Source organism: Sceloporus occidentalis, unplaced genomic scaffold (genome assembly GCF_023333645.1).
Source record: "Sceloporus occidentalis isolate IW3139 unplaced genomic scaffold, rSceOcc1.0.p SCAF_23, whole genome shotgun sequence".
Classification (NCBI taxonomy): Eukaryota; Metazoa; Chordata; class Lepidosauria; order Squamata; family Phrynosomatidae; genus Sceloporus; species Sceloporus occidentalis.
In genome coordinates, this window is record NW_028317003.1 from 1,599,281 (window position 1) to 1,622,621 (window position 23,341).

Here is a 23,341-nt window from a genome sequence, read left to right on the forward strand (position 1 = left end):
AAACAGTCCTTGGTTTTGTCTTAGTTTCAGGATAGCCATATGTAAGTCCCATGAATACTTAAATTCCCTCATTGTATTAGCATTTATCATTTCTTCTGGAATGCGGCTCTTCTTATTTTCCAAAGCTTCCTTACATTACAGCTTTTAGTGAAGTACATATAAGTAGTGTTCGGAATTAAAATCACAAAGTATGTTACTAGGTCGTTTAAGTGATAAAAAGGGAAGACCTATTTTAAACCAATTGCTTTTAGTGAATGTTATAGAGTATGTTATAGAATAATATAGTGAGGTCTACATTTTTTATTTTATTTTTAGGTGTGTATTGGAGTTCATTTTTCATGGACTCCAATGCATTCGATCAGCTGCCACTATTCCCATTGATTTCAATGGGAGTCCTACTGAGCATGTGCAGGAGCGCATACTTCAGTATGTTTTCTAGTTACAGTAGAGGCAGATGGGGAGGAGTTAAATGAGACAAAAGTCTGCAAATTAAAATAACTAAAGAATACGTGCACTGATTTGCATGCAATAAAATGCCTTGATGCCCATTGAAAAGAATGACATTGTCAAACTGTTGCTTTCATCTATATCGTCTAAACATTTCCAGCAATACTATGCTTTTCGGTCAGTAAGGGATCTGTGGGTTTAAGTGAAATGTTTCAATAAACCTTTTTTCCGATTTGGTCTCTTTCCTAACAAGACAAACATACCAAAAATGTGTTGTTCTTATTGTATTGAACAATTGAATATGTTAACCTTAAAGTCTGAGCAGAACCATCCAACTAATGGAGGGCTATAACAAATAAGTTAATATAAAGCAATCAGAACAGGATGAATTGGTAGTAGAGGTAGCATCTAAATATACCATGAATAATTATATGACCATCTCAATTTCCACTGATAAATTTAAAGATGAAAGAACGCTAGATGAAAGTTTTTTTTATCTTGTCTTGATTTAACTTTAACAGTTTAATGTTATTTTTGTAGCTTTTTGCACATGAACATTGGAAGTAATGATAAGTCAACATGGAAGCACAGTCACACAACACTACCGCAAGTGAAAAGAAAAAAGTAGACAACTCCTTAGTAAAAGGCCACACTCGAGCAGACGTCAGCGAGAAAGCTGTGGCATCCAGTACAACTTCCAATGGTAAGTACAATTACTTTTTAGAAATTGCCTTTCAACGTTCACTTATGTTGCTATTTTGTTGCTGTTATTAAACAAGCAGCCATCGATACATTCCACAAAAAGGAGAATCTGATTTTACATCTAAAGCTGTTTACGTGTATACTATCTCAACATTATTTTTTTTACCTTTTGTTAAAAAAACCCAAAATGCAACATACATTTTTGGTTTGAAGTGAGTAAAGATATTTCATAAATAACTGATAGGAAATTCTCTATTCCATAAATGTTTTAAATGTTCCCTTTGTTGGGAAGTAGACGTGTGGTTGGATCAGTTTTATGTTGAAGGGCTGCTGTCCTCTTTTGGTTCAGGCACATGCAGCATGTGGCCAGCTCTTTTGCCGTACAATATGCACATTTTCTCATTTATTATGTTCTTTTTGGTATGACCACATTTGCTTATGTGTTTGTGAATGTCTCAAAATTCTCTTAGTTGAAGATGAAATTGTATATTACTTTTTTTACCATAATCATAATAACCTTAGACCTTCTCATTCCATTGACCGCACGTTTGGATAAGGGTAAAATTATGTGTCAATTCTGTGGTATAGCTGCCACTTCATGAGCAAAACATCCTGGTTCTGCCTTCTTCTCACATCCTTTAAAAGAAAGTAGCGTGCTTCTTCGTCTGCTAAAAGATGTTACGTTTGAACCTACCACATTCGGTTTGCATTTTTTAGGAATTCATATGTACGAGCCATAGCAGCTTCTAAAGTCTTTCTACACTTGACATTACCTTCGCTCATGAAGTGTAAACTTATCACAACAGCCAACGGAAGGACTTTATAGTTTCAACAAAAATGCTGGCTTTGTTAGCACACCATATTTCCTCATTAGGTAACAACTTTTATAGAATCATCGGGTATTTATACACATATTTGACATACCGTATTTGCTCGATTATAAGACGAGGTTTTTTCCAGAGCAAATGCTCTGAAAAATACCCCTCGTCTTATAATCGAGGTCGTCTTCTAATCAGACCTCATTTTGCTGGGGCCGTGCTGCTTACCGGGCATTGGTCGCGATCAGCGTCGCTGCTACTAGCAGCAGGAGAACAGGAAGCTAGCAAAGTCCTCACATAACTCTCCCTCCCCCCTCCTTCCTCTGGGGGCGGGGCCAGAGAAGTTGCTCGCACAGCCGGGCCCCTGCAGAAGTCTGCGAGTGAGAGATCTGCAGTTCAGGTAAGGGGGTGGGGGAGGGTTTTTGTGATTAATGTGTGATTAATGGAATGAATGAGTATTTAAATGTTTGTGAATGAGTGTGTGTGTGATAGCATGGATGTGTAGTGGGGGTGGTAGCATGGCATAGGGAGGCTGTAATCACACTACTATCATCCCCAGGTTCCAGCATGTACTGGCTGCCTTGGCTTGATAGGAGTGTGATTGCTGTTAGCAGTTGTATAAATATATATACCTCCAGAAATGCATTTTAACCCCCTATATGCCACTCAGCCCCATGATATGCCTTTTAACCCCCTATATGCCAGAGTGGCATATAGGGGTATAAGGCATATCATGGGGCAGAGGGGCATATAGGGGGTTAAAAGGTATATCATGGAGCACAGTGGCATATAGGAGGGTAAAAGACATTTCTGGAGGCAGAGTGGCATATAGAGGGTTAAAAGGCACATCATGGGGCAGAGTGGCAATTAGGGGGGTATAAGGTATTTCTGGGGGCAGAGTGGCAAACCTGGGGGGGCAGATGTGCATAACTGGGAGGGGCAGGTTGGCAAAAATATATTTTTCTCAATCATAGCTTTTATTAAATATGAAAATTAGTTTACATTAATTAATATTTACTAGTAAAACTTTTTTCCTATAGGGTAGTCTTATATTCAGGCTTTTTGGTTTTTTCCTAAATTAATATTTTGATTTTGGGGGGTCGTCTTATAATCAGGGTCATCGAGCAAATACGGTATTATATGTGAACAAGCAGGCAAAGTGCAATACAATTACATTTTATAAAGATATTTCAAGTGATGCTGAGGCATAAAATACACTTTTTTTATTTTTTATGTTTGGAATGGAGGTAATGAAAGCCCTCATTAAGCAGAGTTTATATATATATATATATTTGTTTTCATTTGGTTCATTAAATCCATTAAATATTTACATATTTTTTTAAATAAAAGCCAGGTGATGATTTGCATTTAAGCTACCTTCTTTCCACTGTAACCGGATACCACTCACTGATTTAAGAGGCACTGATTAGAAACGAATGCTAGTTTCAGACATCAGCTCTTTTGTATAATGAGAGGCAGTTCTAAGCAGGCAGTTTGGAGTTATAGAAGATTATCTTAATGATAATGTAACAGGATACTGGGAATGACACATGAATGGAGGGGATTTAATGCATTCCCCCTCCATCCTATTTTCATGGCGCTGATTCCTGATAATTTGGTGCAGAGCCTTATTATGATCAGGTATGAGGAAAAGCAACATACCTTGCAGCTTACTGGAAACCTTCTGAAACCTAAAGATGGTCTAGCGTTAGAGAAATGTATCTTATAGGTACCTGTGGGGGGACACGTTGCAACAGTTTTCTTAAACTTATTTAAGACTTCTTTTGATTGAAAATCATGGAATTGCTTTTTCCTAGAGACATAAGGTTAAACTTGAAATGTAGCCTGTGTGGTTATCTATAAACGTTGTTGCCTTTGAGAAACATTCGTTTTAGATATTTTTCCCCTCTTGGAAACCACCAATGAATATTTATTAATTAAACACAGACTGCTCAGAGGAAGTAGGCTGACAAGTCATTTTACAGAGCCGTTCTGTACGTGAGTTATAGGATATCGCCAAGAAGAATTGGATACCTCAGCTCCAGTTTAATGTCAGTTATAACTCGGAGCTTGTGTCTAGCAATGGTGCTAGCTGGGTAATTGGTCAAAGACGGGCCTCAGCATTTCATTCTTTGTAAAAACCAAAAAGTAACTTATGTCAATTACGGGAAGGTATTGCAAGTATCTTTTCTTACTAGATATCTGCAAGTGATTCTGCATGGGCGCCTGAGCGCTTAAATGTAACTATAATACGAAACACATAACATCGGAGTAGTTTGATTGTATCTCTCTACATATCTACCACTTTTATTGCACTTGCAAAACACGCACATCTGTTGCCTAAATCGTACACAACACTTCTTTGTTTTTACTTAAAAGTAATTCTATTTAACTCTCTGTACAAATTGTTGTATAGTGAATTTTCTTTAACGTACTTTTTGCGAATTATTCCAAAAAAGGTTTCGCTTCTCATTAATCTTTTAAATGTGTCACTAAAACAAGGTGTAATTGAAACCTACTAGTATTTAACCCTCCTCACAAGAAACAAATGCCCCTGAAAGCCCTATAATGGACACTTTCATAGTATGTGGACGGAGCTATTTTGCTGAAGTTACAGATATTTTCACAAAACAAAGGCACCTGCTTTGCGAACCCTTATCATGGGATTTCATTCTCTGCTTCTAGAATGTTAGATTCTGCTATAGAAGATACAGCCAGGCAGATTTCAATGGCCAACTGACTCATACCAATTTTTTTTTTGTAAGACACAGAAAGTTAAGTTCGATCCCAATTATTAAACCTTTGGAGACCATTCCCACATGGTTGTGTAAATGGTAGCTTCATCCTGAGCTCTTTCATCTTTTTTCCTGCTCTCCTGTCTTGACAGTTGAAAAGCTCTCACTGTGCCACACAATGGTTTGATTGGTTTCTCTGGGGGAGACTTTTCCCTGCCTCATCATTCTCCAGGCAGGTGGACCAGAAAGTCTCTTGATTCTTTTGTTGCTTCTCAAAGTCCGGGGGTCTTTGACTGAATAAATCCTCCGTCATGGGATAATTTAAAAAAAAAAAAAAAAAAAAAGAAGGACACTGAAAGATTTGAGAGAAAAGCCTCACTACTTGGGTGCTGAATTAATGAAATAACTTGGGTCCTGGTGTTTGCAATTGAAAAATCACCATGAATGCAATGGAGGGAGGAGACCGACTTCAGAATGCAAGTCTTTTATTCTCCGTAATAAGCTATAAAGGCTTTCAGCGGTGTAGCAAAGTAAGTTGGCTTGTCTGGCCTCCGGTTATTTGCATTTTAACACCGTAAGAAGGGAAGTCCCTTGCCAGCATAAAAGCCGCTCACATGCAGTGACTCCTTACTCATTAGATTATTGCAAGTGGATAGAAGGAATCACACATGACAGACCTTAAGGCTGGGTTAACCCCAGATGAAAAGTAATTTACAGATAGCCATATTTTGTAGCCCCGATAAGGTTTCATTCCAGAATGGATAGGCGACATTTCCCCTAACGGACCTGTGCTGCGACACCTGTGATAACAGCTCTCAGATCCTAATTGAAATTGGTTTTAAAATGGATTTTCACTTTTCTCTGTCTGAGGAAAAATATTGAATGGGCTCCGAGCCGCCACAGAGAGTCTTAGTCCTTGGTATTTGGAGCAGGAAGCTGCGATCATCTTTCATAAGGCTGTCAATGGCACGGCAGTTTTGTTACAGGTCTTATTAATGAACCCATTGATCATTTGATGAGGGCAGTAATACACAAAATTCTGCCACCGTTTAACAGTTAAGATTTTCTACAGAAAAAAAAGAAGTGTGAGTTACAGTGTAAGATACTGGTATTTTTTCTCGATGATATTATGTCTATCATTATTATTATTAGTAGTAGTATTATTGTTCTTATCAATATAGGATCCCCAGGAAGCAATTATCTTTATAACCTGCCCTTGTATAATTAGCCCCAGAGACTATGTTTTTTGTGTTTCTCTGTTTGAGGTTTTTATAATTTTTTATTTTTTTTTTAGGTACGGATAGTTTTTCCGTAGGGGAAATGTTTCAGGTCTCTCATATTTCACTTTGAATTGTCTCGTAGGTGTTTCTCCATTCTCTATGTTAGTACGGGTCAATTCATCCCCTATTCACAGCTTGAAAGGAGATCTGTGATCAAAGGCTTTAATGATGTCACTGATCTCCGGTGATTGATTAGGAACAGAAGTGGTGCAGCATTTGTAGCCATACCTTATCACATCAAATATATATAATATCTATATATATATATAAAATGCTGTCTTAATTTTCCAAGTGCAAGCTGTTTATGAAAAACACAAAACTTGTGGTTTTAATTTGGGTGCACTCATTTTTGCTGGGCGGAGAAAAGAAGAAGAAAAAAAAAACGCTCCCAAACCGCTACTTTAAATTTAAAATGTGTTTCTAATAAACATGCCTCTGCTCAGAGTGAATTTGCATTCTCTGGGTATGATAATCATAGTTTGGCATTTATTTGTCTATTGTGTAATAACTAAAATGTTCTGCTTTATATGCCTGGTACTTAACCCCATTCAGATGTTACACTCCCGGAGTTTGTTCTACCGTATATAAGTATAAGGAAAGGTTTTAAAAACTTCACACTGGCAGATCGCAACAAAAGCTATACGAAGAGTTCAATAAAATAACAGTCCAGTAATTCATTAATGAACAGCTGCATCTTTGTGAATAGACTTAACAAATTTCAGAAACGTCACAAATTTCATGAAGAGCGATTCTTCCACATATGGAGGTTTTCCCCAGGTTTCCCACTGGTTATTATAGACATGGCCCATAATGATTTCCAGTAAGCATTAATATATACTTGCTTGTAATATATATATATATATATATATATATATATATATAATATGTGATTGTATATGTATATATATATATATATATATACACGCTCACACACAACAAAATAATCGGAATAGCATTGAGAAGAGGGAGGGCTTATTTTAATGCGTACCGTGAATTCACCATATAAATTGAATCAGATAGGCCTAAGAAGTCTAGGGCCTGATTACATCTTGAATGGAAAATTAGAACATCTGCAGAATTCCTGTTTGATGGAACAGGAGCTCTAGGAGGAAAAGTTTGATGCAAACCAGAGCAGAACTATTAATCATGAGCAGAGTTACTTCCTAAGGGCTGCCACTGACTGTCAAATGAGATTGCCGCAGGCTTGTTTATTGCTGATTCCCACTTGAGAAAACTTCAATTTGTGGGCTGGCCTCTGAATGGGATTGATAACTCTGTTTATAGACCGGGATGAGTATCTACAGATAACAGATAATGCAAATGAGCCTCCCCTTATGATAAGCCCGGAAAAGCAATTATGGACGAAGATTGATTGAAGGATTTTGAAGCCCTTTTTTGGGTTTTGCAAAGTTTCTTTAGGAAGAAGTGAAATTGCTTTAGCTGATAACATTATCGTTCATAACTTTGGTCTAAAGGACACAAGGTACGAATATATTCTGTGCATGGCATACAGTCTTAGATGTCCTTGTATGTACCTTAGAAGCTGTTGAATATGTAAAAAGCAGTATTGCATTTATAAGGGATTCAACAAATATGTGTAGTTTAGAGCACCAGCAGACATGTTTGGGAGTCTCTATTTGAAGGCGATACCTTTTATTGGGCCAACATAGAAGAGGTAGAGTTGGGACCTCCCAATAAGTTATATCTGCTCTGTTTTTAAGTTAATGTAGGAATTTCTCAATGCTGGCCTTGCCACAGGCTGCCGCTAATCTCAGTTTTCACAAGGTTAACCTTTAAATATTTCCAAAGCAATTACACTGATTGACGACAAAATGCTATTACAGCAACACTTCCTCTTTAAAAATATGTGAAATAATACATGAATTTATGAACTGCTTCCGATATCATTTTATCTTTCCACCTATTACTGATGGTCATGGAATAAATTGGTGATGTCACATAAAATATTATGTTAAATAATGATGTAGTATAACCACGTATTCCTCCTCTTCGCCAATAAAGAAGATTGTAGTATAAAGATCACGTTGTATAAAAACATAATTTTTTTGTACTCAAAACCAATAGTCAGGGATTGGCAAAGCCTGGAATAAATCTCCTAGTATCCCAACAAATGACATCAGATGGAATAGCAGGTTGCCACACATGAATATAAAGAAATAAATGTATTTAGCAGCCTTGAGTGAGATTAAATATAATGAGCTTTTATTTGTTTTGGTGCAAAAAAACCCCCTGCAAAATGTGTCAATTTGCTAAATTATAGAATGATATTAAAGATAAGAAATAGCGTTCCCCATGTTTGAAAAATGTGCTGTCTACAACGTACCATCCAGTGTTTAGTTTTTCTTAGCTATGTTTAATTTAGCACCGTTACCCAACTGAACTTTATCTTGAACACTACAAATGCATGTTAATAGTAACAGCTTATACAAAGTACCCTTTATTGTGCGACATCAGTGTAAAAACACTTCTTTGTGTCATGTCTCAATTATCCCATTGAGATGCACACAAATAGCACCCCAATGAAGAACTAAAACTAACTAGGAATTGTCTTAAGACTACTGCATTACTGTCTCGAGAAATATCCATATAAATAGTCTCCTCTTCATCTGTTTTTTTTCTTTGTTTCTCACTTTTTTGTATCCTGGACAAGCTTTTGGGAATGTGTTTGAATAGTAGTTCCTGCTGTTTAATCTTAGAATAACTTTCTGCTCTCAACTGAGTGTTTGTTCTTTTTTCGCTATTGTAAGGAACACATCATTTACCAACATTGCCCTGTAATGCGTATTAGGGTCGGGCCTAGCTTTTAGTTCATTGGAAATAATAATCAGTGCCCCCCCAAATGAAAATTGCTAACTCTAGACAAGTCTGTGTTGTCTATGCGTGTGTTGATTTCCCTTAAATTACACTAATTATCATTGTTTAGTATGATAAATATTTTTGTACGCCTTTCAAGTGAATGATGTCACTTTAATAGCGTGCCTAAATTCAACTTCAATAACTAGATTAAGTTAGTTAAATCTGTTAATTTCCATTGAGTTTATCCAAATGATCTTCATTAGCATCCATGCTATGTGTGCCTATTAATGTATGGAAACATGTAGGTTGCAGGCAGCTAAGGTATCCTGTGTTAATAATATTGTCATATCTCATCTGATATGTTTATGTTAATCAATTTGAACAGAAACTGATTTATAGATTGTGGTTTCATGTTTTAAACAGGTTCAGGAGTCTTCATGCTAATGGTAATAACATATATGCACTAATGTTAATGTTACGTGTCTCATATATTGAGAAAATTCTATTTTCCACCATACATCTGGCCCTCCTTTAACAACTGGCTTATAGTTTGCATCAATCAGGAAGTAGTCAGAGAGCAGTTGCTTGGCTAATTTGATGAGATGCATTCTGACATCATCACGTCTGCAGCTAGCATTTAGAGAACACGCAGTATGATGTACATACACCTCTTTATATCAAAGTTATTAACTGTGGCTTCTACCCGAGAAATTATGTTCAAAGTTTTTAAAACTGGTGAGGAGATTGCCATATTGGCGATGTTTTGAAGGACACATCTACATTTTGCATGTTACTGACCAACATCTATAAAAAGCCTCCTTGTTTATGGAATGTATAACCCCCACCAGGAGAAAATCCATTACTTAATCAAGTTTACATATCACTCGAGTGCAGGAAAGCTTTATAGGTGGTGATCAGCCATGGAAAAAATGGCTGATAGGGCAACTGTAAGACTAAGCCTAAGCAGTTATGTTGAAATCAGCTTTTAAAAACTGAACTGGTTTTTTTTCTTCTTCTTTTTTGCTACATGTTAAAGCGGGGGCTAATGTTTCATGTATCCCAGAAAACAAAAAATACATCTTAACCCCTTCAATCCCAGGGGTTTTTGGTACCTCAAAGCCCAGAGCAATTTTGCCATTTTTGGGGTATGTCGGTTTAGCGATGATTCTCTTTTCCTGTGAATAGTGTACCCATATAAACTATATATTGTTTTTTCAAGGAGAGATAGAGCTTTCGTTTGATACCATAGTTGGATGATTAGCTGAAAATTTAGAATGAGAAATTTAGTAAAAACTAGCAAAGATTAGAAAATTTAATTAATTTTTTTTTACATTTTCCCTCTGAATCCTCACAAAATTAGGTAAAGTGATGGAAAATCCCCTCCAAGTTTATCAATTCAGGTGTCCTGATTTCAGAAATAACTAATTTATATAGATTTTCCAGACTTTCCCAGCACCAGGGAGCATACTATAAGGTGTACAATTTTGTATAATTTTTATGCCTATGGCTTAACGGGTTTGGGGGTTGTGAACGGGGGCAGAAGGGTTATACTGGCTAGATGTTATGCTAGGGCAATGGGAAGTAAGGTTTTTTAATAATTTTTTTATTATCTTTTTTTATATATTTTTTTTATTTTAATTTTTTTACATTTTTATTTTTTTTATATATTATTTTTACACAGAAATGGTTAGAGGTCCTCCTAGGGACCTCCTGAACATGCCAGTGAAGTCACAATGACATCACAGCTCACATTATAATTTTTTTTTGTATTATATATATTATTATTTTAATGACGGGAGGGGGAGTGAGAGAGATGGTTTCTCACTCCCCTCCCCGCGATCCCCCTGCACCGATCCCACTGTGATCTCTATGCAGGTCCTCACAGACCTGCATAGAGATCGCAGCGTCTTTGTGCCTCATCGGAGGGCAGGATATCCCCGCAGGGGACGTAACCCGGAAGTGACGTAACCCGGAAGGGAATTTATGGGCACTTTCAACCGTAACAGCTTACCGGCTTTCATGCCGGAAGCTGTTACGGGAGATCGGGTTAGCAGAAAGCCGGCGATGCCGGCTTCTGCTGCCAGGGGGGAGTCCAGGCTGTCAAACGATGTGTCCCTGACGCTGCACGAAGGGCTGGACGTACCGGGACGTCCATAGGGGTTTCTTTGTGGGCGTTTTTTGGACATCCAGGTACGTCTATAGGGGATTGAAGGGGTTAAATTTAATATGCGTTATTTTCTTACCCCAAAAATAAAAAAACCCGAGGCATATTGCCCCTCTGCCGTCCATGTTTAGTGTCACAGTTGGCTGTGTCAAGCAAATCACTATCCAGAAAGCACTCCCATTGAAATTAATGTTATTAATGATATTCAAACAGAACCTGTATTTTCTCGATTCGCGGACATGTGATATTTTGCCAATAATTCTACAATAATTATAGGAAGCAAGTGTTTGGTAAATCACCAACCAGTCGCTGGAAGCATTGTTTTAATTACTATAATTACTGAATCTCTTTAGAGGAGCCCAGGCTTTACACAATTTCACAATCTTATAGTTGAATTATTTTGCCAAAGGCAAACATATCCATAGCAGTCTGTGCTACTGATGCGCAGAGTATAGGAATAAGTAATATGTGTTATTAGTAAATACATGGGGCATTATTAATAGTAGTTCTTCTATATTGATAAAATCCTGAAACTACGTGTACGATTGCCTCTCTTTGACTTGTTTGGAATGTCCTGCTTCATGTTTAATCGTAGAAATGCGATTACCCAGACAATTCAGCTTCATTTGCTTAAACCAGTCGTTCCTCTATAATCGTTGCCCAAATTGCTTATATTATAGCATCTAAACTTTGTTGCTAAAGTGTGAGCCCAGTGAATAGACCACTATATGTAAGCAGATCTCTGCATAGTATGTATATGTTTGGAGGAATCGTTATTTGGGGGTTCTAGTGCAATGTGTCATGACTTGCTGCTCTTATTATCTTCAGTCCTTATCAAGACAATTATTCACATCTCTTCACTATTTTTAACAGCTCTGAATTAAAAGAATGTTCAGTTGCAGACAGTTCTTTGGAAAATCAAGCACCTTCCAAAGGAACCTATGTTTCTTATGCTTTTAATCTAGAACTTTAGAAGTAGGTATTTGCGAAAGGTTTAACTTGATGGACTAAAGTCTTTTTTTACCCTACTATACTATATAATACTATATAATCTTTTAAGAGTCTGTTAAAAGACTGTTTTTAGCACAGCATGCAGGCAATGTCTAGAACTGATATTTGGTTTTTAAGACGCCAGAGCCACTTTAAGAGACGCCAAGCCTTCTGGATTCACGAATCAGACAAATCTCGTCCACCTCACGCACACAAAGTATGAGAAACCACACAATGTAACATCGGCTTGAACAAAGTCTTCTCCACTCTTACATAAATCAAGGCTTTTTGATTTATTTTTTTTATTGAGGAGGCCTTTGTGCAAAAACGTGTTGTATTTTTTTTCCCATTTAAATGTAGATTTTCCATTTTATTTATTTATTTTCTTGTAGCGCATCTTTCAGCGTGATATGTTAATCAGCTGCCTTTTGTAGCAGCGGGCTTGTGAGATAAAATATTTATTTTGTGTCTTGGTAATGGGTGGGTAGGTGCTGTCCATAGAAGACTCCCTAAGTTATTATTTTCATCAAGCAGGCAAGCGGTATTTCAATAGAAAGCTGGATTGGTGAGCCTTTGCAGACCTAGGACGAAAAAAGGAAGTGAACAATACTAATGCCCCATGCCGGTAACGCGGTATCTGTAGTGAACCTGATGCCGTTGCCTTCATAATGATGTACTTTTTCCTTTACAACTTGCAGCATATTCACACACACACACATATGTAGAGTTAATCTTTATTTCTACTCTTAGTCAAGGAATCTTGTTGCCAGTGATTATTTTAAAAACCTGCAAAGTTTCATTAAAACACTTCCTAAACTGCTATCTGTTTTGTAGTTGAACAATTTCTGTCCCTTTTAATAGCAGCTCTACATTTATGCACTGCTGTTCTTTTTCTTTAGATGTAGGAGACTATGGCATATAAGACAATAATCATGTTACTTTAAAGGTTCTTAAGATATGGCTTTGGCAATATAAACCGAGCATTCCACGCAAACTTTATCCCTCTTACCTATAGTTCCTAAATAAACAATGCATTGGAATCGTCAGATCAGCCTGAGCAGAAGGTTGAGTGTTGTTTTAGATGACTATACTTTGACAGAAAGAGATCCCTTACACTTTTGCAGTTACTCTTATACCTCCGGATTTAAACCTAAATCCTAGTGTTTTTACACTGATCTTAGTGTGAATATTCACGCCGCCTGGAAGTGATCCCTACGTATCTTACTCTGATTCAATCCGATCTAGGTGTTCATTATTTGGGCAGTTTGTATATTGAGTCAGATTCCATCATTTCTTAAAATTCAAATGATCTGATACACTATTTTTAAACCGTTGTACTGGCCTGCGGAATATGATGGCCCCGTAAAAGTGTAAAATCTTTACCTCCTTTTTGTTTACCTCCTTTTTGTTTTCAAAAATACTTTTATTAGGGCAGTTTGGGAGGCACCATTAGTGAGTTACTACAATGGAAACTTTGTGATGGGCTATTAATGAGTTAAAATGTGAGCTTTATTTTGTACAAAGCTCCCAGCTTTGGTTATTGTTATAACTAGAACTACACTAAAGAAAAACGCTACATATGTATTCAAGAAGGGAACTCTCATATTCATTTTATTAATACCTAGAAAAAGTGTTATAAATATGTTTAAATATTATCATTTTCTTTTAGCTATATAGCTCCAGCAACTTACACAGTGCTTCTTGCAATACAAACATTCAAAGGGTATGACCAAACTAGAATTGACTTACTAAGACAAACATACATTACGTAAAGAGAGCCCTGCTCATAAGCTTACAATCTAGAGCCTGGATATGTATAGTTCCTCTTTAAAAGAAGAGGGCATTGGCCATACTAGCAGCTTCCAGTCATAGATGAATTCAGCGATCTGAACATTAACCTTATTTTTGGCATTAACCGTAGCCGAGGCTTAACAGGTGTCACGGCATTAGCCCACAGATGCTTCAGGCTCTTCCGGCGGAAATACAGGAACAAAAACTGTCTTCATGCACAAATATTTAATAAACTTGCTGCCTGCTGGCACATGCCAAGCCTCAGTGCCAACGCACACACATATGTTACAGCTGTTCTCTGATAGGACGTTCGCTTACAGATGCTGGAAAGACGGGGATGCTGTTTGTTAGTGCTAAAAATTGCAAAGCTTTAGAATTTTTATTTTTATATTTTTTAAGTCTGCTGTTTCCAAAGTTTTATCACGGTTTCAGGTAAGACACTGATGGGATTGCATAAAAACTGGGGCAGCAAAGGGAATGTGTGTAGTTGGGTCTTTTAGCCTTCTGCTCCATCATTTTTATTGTATTTAATCTCAGATTACTCTACAAAACATGTTCATGCTGGTTGCTGAAATAAAAACTGTAAACTCGTGGAAACCCTTATTTTAACAGACTGATCTCAAAACACTACAGGAGTAGTAGCCAATAATCCTCATCAGTTTAACTACAATTCCGATTATCCTATTTCAACCATTTTATTGTTAAAACCCGGCTGATATTGACAGGACTTAAGCAGTTCAGGATATACCTGTTGAACATAAATGCATTGGATTTACACAATCCGGTCATGAACATTCTGGGGGATATCTGCTCTTTTAGGCAACACTTTAATTGAAAGAGTTTTAATTGACTTGAGTTCCTCAAGTCTATAAGAGCCTTGAAGGGACACTGGTGAAATTAGAATGGAGATTACATTACATTCTACGAAGCATAGGTGTTTTATGAACCAGGACAGACTCCATTCGGGATACCTGATGGAACATTTCATTTTTTTCCCTTATAAGAACTTAAGCAGGAACAACATGTTGTATCCTGCTTAAGCTGCAAAGTGTTTCCAGCTTCACATGCCTCAGATACTGGCATACCTGGGCGTGATGGGGAAGAAACTTAATGCCAGAGTACAAGTACTAGCCAGATGCTTGTCTATCACTAAAAGAAAAAAACATCTGACTATAGTACAGCGGGGGCACATACTTTAGGACTATGATTTTCAAGAAAATATGTTTGGTACAACCAATGGTGGCCATATAACTTCCTAACTCCTTTTTTGAGGACTTCTTGGCATTGACTCCTCTCACGTGGAACTGAGTATTTACTTAATCTCACAAGCTCTCCTTGAAAGTACTCAGGTCACTGCTAAAAAAAAATCTTATTAACAGAGAACCCAACATTAGATATTAGGAACCACAGATGTCATTCTTGGTGCCTTCAGTCTGTATAATCATAACAGCTCTATTAAGGTGGGATAAAGTAAGACGAGTGTTACCTGTGGTTAAGCTTCAGCCGGAGATCTACACCTTGTCCTCTTGTGGTCCTTATTTGGCAGACGAGGGGTGTTAAGACAGGTTTTTGCTTGCAATAACCTTTCAGCAGATCTATTAAATAGGCAAACATGTCACTCATATATAGTACAACAATGAAAAGCAAAAACATATTCTGTGTGTAATTGTGTAAATTGGTGAAATGTTACCATAATTGGTGACAGGAGAATGGATGAAGTTACAGCCAAGGCATTTACTATCCATTGAATGAAAAGACTCTCATTAATATGCCGATGCCCTGATCCCTCTAAAATTCCATAGTAAATACCACATCAACCTGTACATGTATGATCATAAGACTCTGTGGAGCCTGTATGTACCATATTTACCGTATTGTCCCTTATAGTTTGGTGCCAAGTAACTAAATTACAAAGAAAAAACTACCCATTAGTAGAATAAAACAGTATTTTCTCACTCTCACAATCTCACTCACTCATACTCAGCTCTTACACACTCACTCTCTCACGCTCTCTGACACTTGTGCAAGTAAGAGCTTGGAGGTCAAGAGCAGGAACCCTTACACATTTTGCATGGATGTCCTTCACTTCCTGTTTCCCAGTGTGATTTATATGCAATAAATCTAGTGTTTTCTGCAATTGTGTGTCGTAGCTGGTCTTAGGATATTAATGGACAGCAATATTTCGTTATTTTTGCTACAAAAATGCACGGCTTGCATGAGGATGTTTGATGCTGTATGCGGCTAATTATTTAGATGTGGTTATACTTTCAGAATCATTAGTTATGTTATTATAGCAAATGTCGTACCATGTGGCGGTGTTCCAATCTCTAACAGGCTTCCAAGCTTCTTAGATGATCAAGATTTGTATGAAGATTTGCCATCTGAGAGGATGATACCCTGACAGTTTTGCTACATCACTTACCGGCCTGTTAAACTTACCCTTTTGTGATTAGATCATTAGACCCTTTTCCAGGCAAGTGAACCTTTGCCAGTGTGACTATAACAAAATCAAAACTAATCGTGACTGTTTTGATTACAACGAGCGCATGTTTATCTAGCAAAGGGGATTTTAGCGGTCAACCCACAAAAAACAATTCTGCAGCATGCAGAACCAGCCGAGTATACTGTGTTTAAAAGGCTTTTCACGCTTGACTGTTGTGGTTAAACTGCTTATTGCAGAGCTAATTATCTGGGTTAAGCAGCTTGAGTAGGTTTTATACATAGGTAAATCCAAGAGCCTACCGTGTGTTAACCTCTTCTGCACCAGAGTGCTTATTACCTCCCCGCCACGAAGTGTATTTCAGAGTGTCGACCCAGAAGGGCTTAGTCACTCATCCATTTTCCCTGTAGGTTTTAAATACCCCATAAGTTAACACAAACTGTTACCTACCGATAAGAACAAATGCAGGGAAATTTAATATGGCTTGCATCCCCTCTGGGATACATATCTGTTCTCCCTGCATTATTTATTTATTTTCCAGGGGTAACCTCTTTTGATGTGACTAATTAGCCACTCAGGAAAGGATGACTAGCAGCCATAATGGGAGCTTTGTGAAATTCTCACACAAAAACCAGTATGCAAATTCATTAAAAAGAGAGAGAATGCTTTACAGCTCTTGAGTAAGACATAAAGGCCGTGTGTTCTATTTCAAAGGCTGTTGGTCCATGAATAATGATTCTGTGAATTAAAGTACATTTTCTAACATATCTCAAGTGCTTCTTGAGACTAACCCAGGATGAGCTTTGATACTGGGTGTGAACAAACACTTGGTAGGTGTTTTTTAACACGTGTAATTTGGTTTTAATACTTTCTCTTCTTTTTTCCACTAAATCAGGGAAAACTGTCTGTTCAAGGTTGATTTTGCATAACTAGGATTGCACTACAAGGGTAGTGCAATACATTCATATAGTTTAGGAACTAAAGATATTTTCCTGAAACATAATGTTATGTTTGATCACGATTCCAACACTTTGGAGCTACATAGTTTCCCAGGAGAACTGAGAATTAACCACCGTCCAGGCATAGTGGCTGCTCTTGATTTAATCTTTTTCTTTTAGGGCAGGACACATTCTCAGCAAATTCACCACCCTCGTACCCACCCAGCAGACTGAGAGCTCATCTTATACACCTCCCAGTTGTCCCCAGCTTTGTAGGACTGTCCAGATCTGGACCCAAATCCTTCTTCTTGTGTTCTTAAACATTAAAAAAACAATGCACGCGTTGTTAAATCCACATGTTGTGGATTTTCACAGTCTTTTGTTCATTTCTCAGAGTCAGTAGCTAACATGCTCATACTTCTCTCCCACCAAAGCTACTCTTTCACATCTCCTACAACTTGCATTAGATATTTTAGTAAGTTCTGAGGTAACTTAAATCAAATGTTTATTGCTTACCTTATACATTATACAAATGTTGCAACAAAACGTATTCTAACATAGCAAAATATACTTCTTTTCGAGTCCTCCAAAATCATACTGTGGCAAGCTTGGCTACTGCAAAGAAATCCTGGATGTACTATTTCTTCCATGTAATTATTTTTAACAGTAAGCTAGTTTTTACTGATAAAACTTTAGCCAACTCTAGAGAGAAGCGTCCTTATTTTGGTAGCAATAGAATATGCAAGTCAAAAAAAACTAATTAGATTATTTTTGTTAACATAGTTTATGATTGCACATTTCCTTTCAAGGACATCATCATTCTGTTGGCTTTTAGCAAATGTGTGTGAATGTATGTTAGTGTTCTCCAAAGCCCCCTTATCAGGGTGATGAAAGTGATCACAGCTCACTGTTGTTTACAGCAGGAAGTTAGGAAATGCATCTGAGAGATTTATTGCAGGCAACTATGAGATTTTATTGAAATAACTGCACTACAATGGAAATATGAAAAATGGGAAAACTCACTAATTTATATTTTAAACTCCCAACTCTATTTCTTTGATAGAGCTGTTTTGAATTGCTGTCAATGCTCATCCTTTCTGAGACTGTGAGCTAGAGGTGATCACTACTATGTAGAATTCTTGTTACCTTTTATATAAAATACATATGTCTCACTTTCCTATTTTTTCTTTTTAGGTGGGAATGTTATATATATATATATATAGCTATATAAGTTAATAAAAGTTCAAGGGAATGTCTCTCTATCTGCACGTACAGCAAACTTTTGGGTCTTCATATCATCTTATTTACTATAAAAAAAATAAAAAAAAACATGGTGAAAAATTAAAAAACACATTTTATGACTTTTATTTGAAAAATCTTTTACTCACCTAAAAAAGCAAGTAAAAAACTAGCTAAATAGATTCTACTACTTGTCATGAGTTTAGAAATACCCAATGCTTTTATGTTTTTTTTCTGTTTTTTTGTAAGTTATAGGGCAATAAGTACAAGCAGCGTTTTATGATTTCCAAACCTTTTTTAACAAATCTGGTCAGTCTGCCTCCATCTCCTCTTTGGAACATCTTTGAAGCCGGTTAACTCAATTTAACCCCGTCAAACCATATATTTTTGAAAACTAGACACCCCAGGGTATTTCAAATGCTGTTATTTTAACCCTTTCAAACTTTGTAATAGTAATTTTTTATTTTTTTTTCACACAAATTGTACTTTAGTTATAGATATACAGGTGCTGGTATATGTCACTGTCAAACAACACCCCAATGTGTGTTCAGGAACATCTCATGAGTGCAGTGATACCCCACATGCATGGGTTTGTCGTGTTGTTTGAGATTTAAAATGCCACATTTGGGAAGTGCGCTTTTTTTCTCCATTTTGGTCAGTCTGTACCTATGCCCTATCTTTGAGCTCGGCCACTCCAATTTACCCCATCAGCCATTTTTTTTTTATTTTGTAAATATAATTTTTATCAACATACAACAACATAAGGACAGAAAAAAAAGGTGGATAGGACGGGCGGGAGGAGGGCACAAGGAGATAAAACTGGGCACAAATACCCGACGCAGCGGGCAAAGGCAGTACAGAATCAAATGTAACACCGGCATCTGGACAGCCATGTATACACAGCGGACCTTACAGAGTGGGAATAACAATCCGTCTTATCAGACAGGAGCAAACAAGAAACGGCGGCAAAGGCAGTACAGAATCCAATGTAACACCGGCATCTGGGCAGCCATGTAGGCACAGCGGTCCTTACAGAGTGAGAATAACAAGCAGTCTTACCAGACATGAGCAAACAAAAAACGGCGGCGTCCAAGTAAATAAAGATGGCGTGATAAGGCATAGTACACAGGACAAGGAGACCTCTCCACCACCCACCTGGGAGGGAAAAAGTAATCAAGGGAAGGAACCAGAGGGAACAGCAAGAGGGAAAAGAAGGAGACAAACACACAGACAAGACACCAGAGAGAGAGAGAAAGGAAAAAACAAACAAAAAAACACACACACACACACACAGGGACGGAGGACCCACCCGGCTCCCAGCAGCTCACAACACAAAGTAGCGGTATGACTGCAGCAGGAGAGATTTAGTAAGAGGGTCCGCCAAAAACTAGAGCCAGTGAAACCACGTCCGGAGATATTGCGCCTGACGGTCCTCGGATTGCAGCACCAGCTCTTCAAACACCCTGATTGACTCGACCCGTTCGATTCATTCGCAAAAGGAGGGCGGAGAAGCGTCCTTCCAATGGAGAGGGATAAGCGACCGTGCAGCAGAGAGTTGACAGTACTGAAAGCGTTCCAGGAGGGAAGGCCCCGAGTCGCCACATATGTTGGTAAGGGAGCGCAGACGATGTCCAGCAAGAAACTGAGAGAGCGGGACGTAATCCGTCAAGGCCGTCCGCAAGTAAGGGGCCTGTCCCGGGGGAAAATCAGGGTTGTTCCGCAGTGGCAGCAATGGTGATGGGTAGGACGTCAGACCCAATTTAACATGGAGAGAATGCAGGACTCGTAACGACGCGGAGATCAAGGGGTGAGCCCGAGCAAGGTCCCGTGAGTGATGCCGCTGCAGCCACGGGAGGTGACCAACAGGGATGCCCAGGAGCGACGATTCTGTAGCTATCCACAATTTGTGCAAGGGACTATGTGCCCACTCCATGACCCTCAAAAGATAGCAAGCATGATAGTAAGTACGGGGACACGGCAGGCCCATCCCCCCACAGGACTTGGGGAGGACTAACTTAGAGAATCTATTCCTGGGCCTCCTGTTAGCCCACACAAATCGAAGGAACATGGTCTTGAGAGAAGCAAAAAAGGACGAGGTAGCTGAATGGGAATCGTCTGAAGCAGGTAAAGAATCCTAGGCAGCACATTCATCTTCAGGGCACCAATCCGCCCAAACCAGGACAAATACTGCGGGGACCAGCGGGACAGATCACGTTGCAGGGTAGCCAAGAGTGGAGGAAAGTTGCAGGCGTACATACGAGACAAGCTGGCAGCCCACTTGAAGGGAAAAGTAGACATCAACCAGCTGACCTCAGTCTGCGGCAGAGAAACATTGAGTATCTCCGACTTGGTAGAATTAATCTTAAAGTTCGAGAGTTCCCTATATAGTCGAAACTCCTTAATGATGTTAGGAAGAGAAACCCTCGGAGCAGTCACGGCAAAAAGCAAGTCGTCAGCATAACCAAGCACCTTATGATGCGTACCCCCCAGCAACAGACCCCTGATATCCGGATTCTGTTGAATGGCCTCCAAAAATGGTTCGAGGGACAAGATAAACAGGAGAGGGGAGAGGGGGCAACCCTGTCTAGTGCCATTAGTGATAGGGAAAGGATCTGTCAGGGCCCCATTAACCCTAATCCTAGCTGAGGGGGCAGTATATAGCGAGAGAACCCACCGACGCATATGAGGACCAAAATTTAAGTGCTGTAAGACAGCAGACAGGAAAGACCAATCCAGCCTGTCGAACGCCTTCTCGGCATCCGTCGACAGGAGCAGGAGAGGGGACCGAAGGTGCCCAGCTGCGTGCATGATAGTCATAGCACGCATCGTATTGTCCCGGGATTCCCGCCCCCTAACAAACCCGGACTGGTCAGGGTGGACCAGGCGCGGAACCAAGGGTTGCAATCTGGTGGCTAAGATCTTGGAAAATAACTTAATATCCGCATTAAGCAGAGAAATGGGCCTATAACTACTACAGAGTTCGGGATCTTTCCCATCCTTCGGGATCAAAGAGATGTTGGCCATCAGGGTAGAGGGGTGAAAATCTAAGCCATCCACAAGGGCATTAAAGGTCTTCACTAACTGAGGGCCCAGGACATCCATCAATTTTTTATAATAAAGTAGTGGGAGGCCATCTGGATCAGGGCATTTACCGGACTTGGAATGTTTCATCGCCGCTACAAGCTCAGGCAGGGAGATGGGGGCCTCCAGCTGGTCAGCAACCTCGGAGGTAAGACGCCGACGCAGGAACTTTTGGAGGTAAGTCTTGATTTGCTCCGATTTGCGGAGCTTGGCATCCAGGGAGAGGGCCGAAGATAAATTGTAAAGTGTAGTACGACACAAATTCTTTCATAATTTCCCGAGGGAGACAATGAGGCGTGCCCAGAGAGGACTTGATGCGAGGAATATAAGAGAGCGTGCGTCTCTGACGCAGTGCCCGCGCCAGGTACTTTCCAGGCTTATCACCATGTTCGTAAAACAGGGCTTTCATATGCAGAAACGACTTACGGGCACGAGCGTTGAGGATGGAAGAGAGTTCTCTCCGGCATTGCAACAACAACTGGTAGTCCTCAGCTGAAGCGCAATCCATGTGGCGCCGCTCGAGTTCAGCAATCCTCTCATAGAGGGAACGAAGCACAAGCGAGTTTGCCCTTTTCCGTTCCGCACCCATAGCAATGAAGTGGCCACGGATCACGCATTTGTGCGTCTCCCAAACAGTCAATGGCGACATCCCAGAGGTCAAATTATCTCTGAAAAAGTCGGTTAAAGTCTCTTTAATTTTGGAGAAATTCACAGCATCGGTCAAAAGCAACTCGTTGAGCCTCCACGTCGTAAAAGCAGGGCGAGTCAAGGAGGAAGAGATGGACAAAACCAGAGGAGCATGATCCGACAATGTTATCGAGCCATAGTGAGCGCCAGTCAGGCGAGAAAGATGATAATAGGGCAAAAAAATATAATCAATCCGCGTGTGTAATTGGCGGGGAGATGAGTAGAAACTGTAATCCCTGTCATATGGATAAAGGGCCCTCCAGCAGTCCACCAACTGAAAGTCCCTGAGAAGCAACTTTATCCTATTCAGAACAGACGGAGAAGCACTGAAACGGCCCACGGAAACATCCAACCTGGGGTCCACGGCAACGTTGAACCATTTTTTTTATATTAGACACCCCTTGGGTATTTGAAGTGCTTTTATTTTAACTCTTTGTTGAGATTTTTGAGAAATTTTAGCACTTGCTCAAAATAATAAACTTTATTTTTTTATTTTATTATTTTTTTTTATACTTTTTTATATATTTTTTTTACACATTTTGCTGGTACTGGATGGTTCCTCTAGTGACATCACTGCATAATTAATTTTAAATGTTAGCACATATTTTTTTATTTTTTTTTCCATTTTTTTATTTTTTTTAATTATTTTTTGAATATTTTACTAATCACATTGTGATTAGAAAGCTGGGCTCCATTGACTTGCATGGTTGAATGCAGTACCTGTATTACAACCTGCAAGTGGAGCCAGAGTTCTCTAGAGGGTCTGGAGACCTTCTAGCGAACTTTTAAAACTTGATTGTTTTTTTACAGGGCGGCCGCCATCTTGCTGATGGAACAGAGGTAAGTGTTTGGTGTCGCTGGATGCCTCCTGATCGAGGCATTCCAGCGACACCATTTAAGTTTAGGAGGTGATCGTTGATCGCCTCCTAAACACTTTTAAAACGGGCGTCCGCCGCCATACAATGTATGGCGGCTGTTGCCCCCCGGGGAGGGGCCAGACATGGCCCCCGATGCCGATCTCGGCGTTACTGTGACGGTCCTGAACCGGCAAAGGTCGTTAAGGAGTTAAAGTGCAAGTGCGTAGGACAGAGAACCTGTGAAAAAGGCTTCACGTGTTTTGCGCCCCAACTGGTGCTTATTCATAAACTCATAAGTAAGCGCCAGTTTTATTTTTACAGGTTTTCTGTCCTATACACTGGCACTTTAATAAAG

At 39.1% G+C, this 23,341-nt stretch overlaps 1 protein-coding gene across 4 annotated transcripts in view; it reads left to right on the forward strand.

The window, feature by feature from the left end:
* Window positions 1-1,026: 1,026 nt before the first annotated feature.
* Window positions 1,027-23,341, forward strand: part of LOC149300676 (transcription activator GLI3-like) — a 96,261-nt gene continuing 73,946 nt past the window's right edge. For all 4 annotated transcript variants that reach the window (XM_089484775.1, XM_089484777.1, XM_089484778.1 and 1 more), the window contains exon 1: window positions 1,027-1,150. In XM_089484775.1, coding sequence (XP_089340901.1) covers window positions 1,027-1,150 — 124 coding nt within the window. The remainder of the gene's footprint in view (window positions 1,151-23,341) is intronic.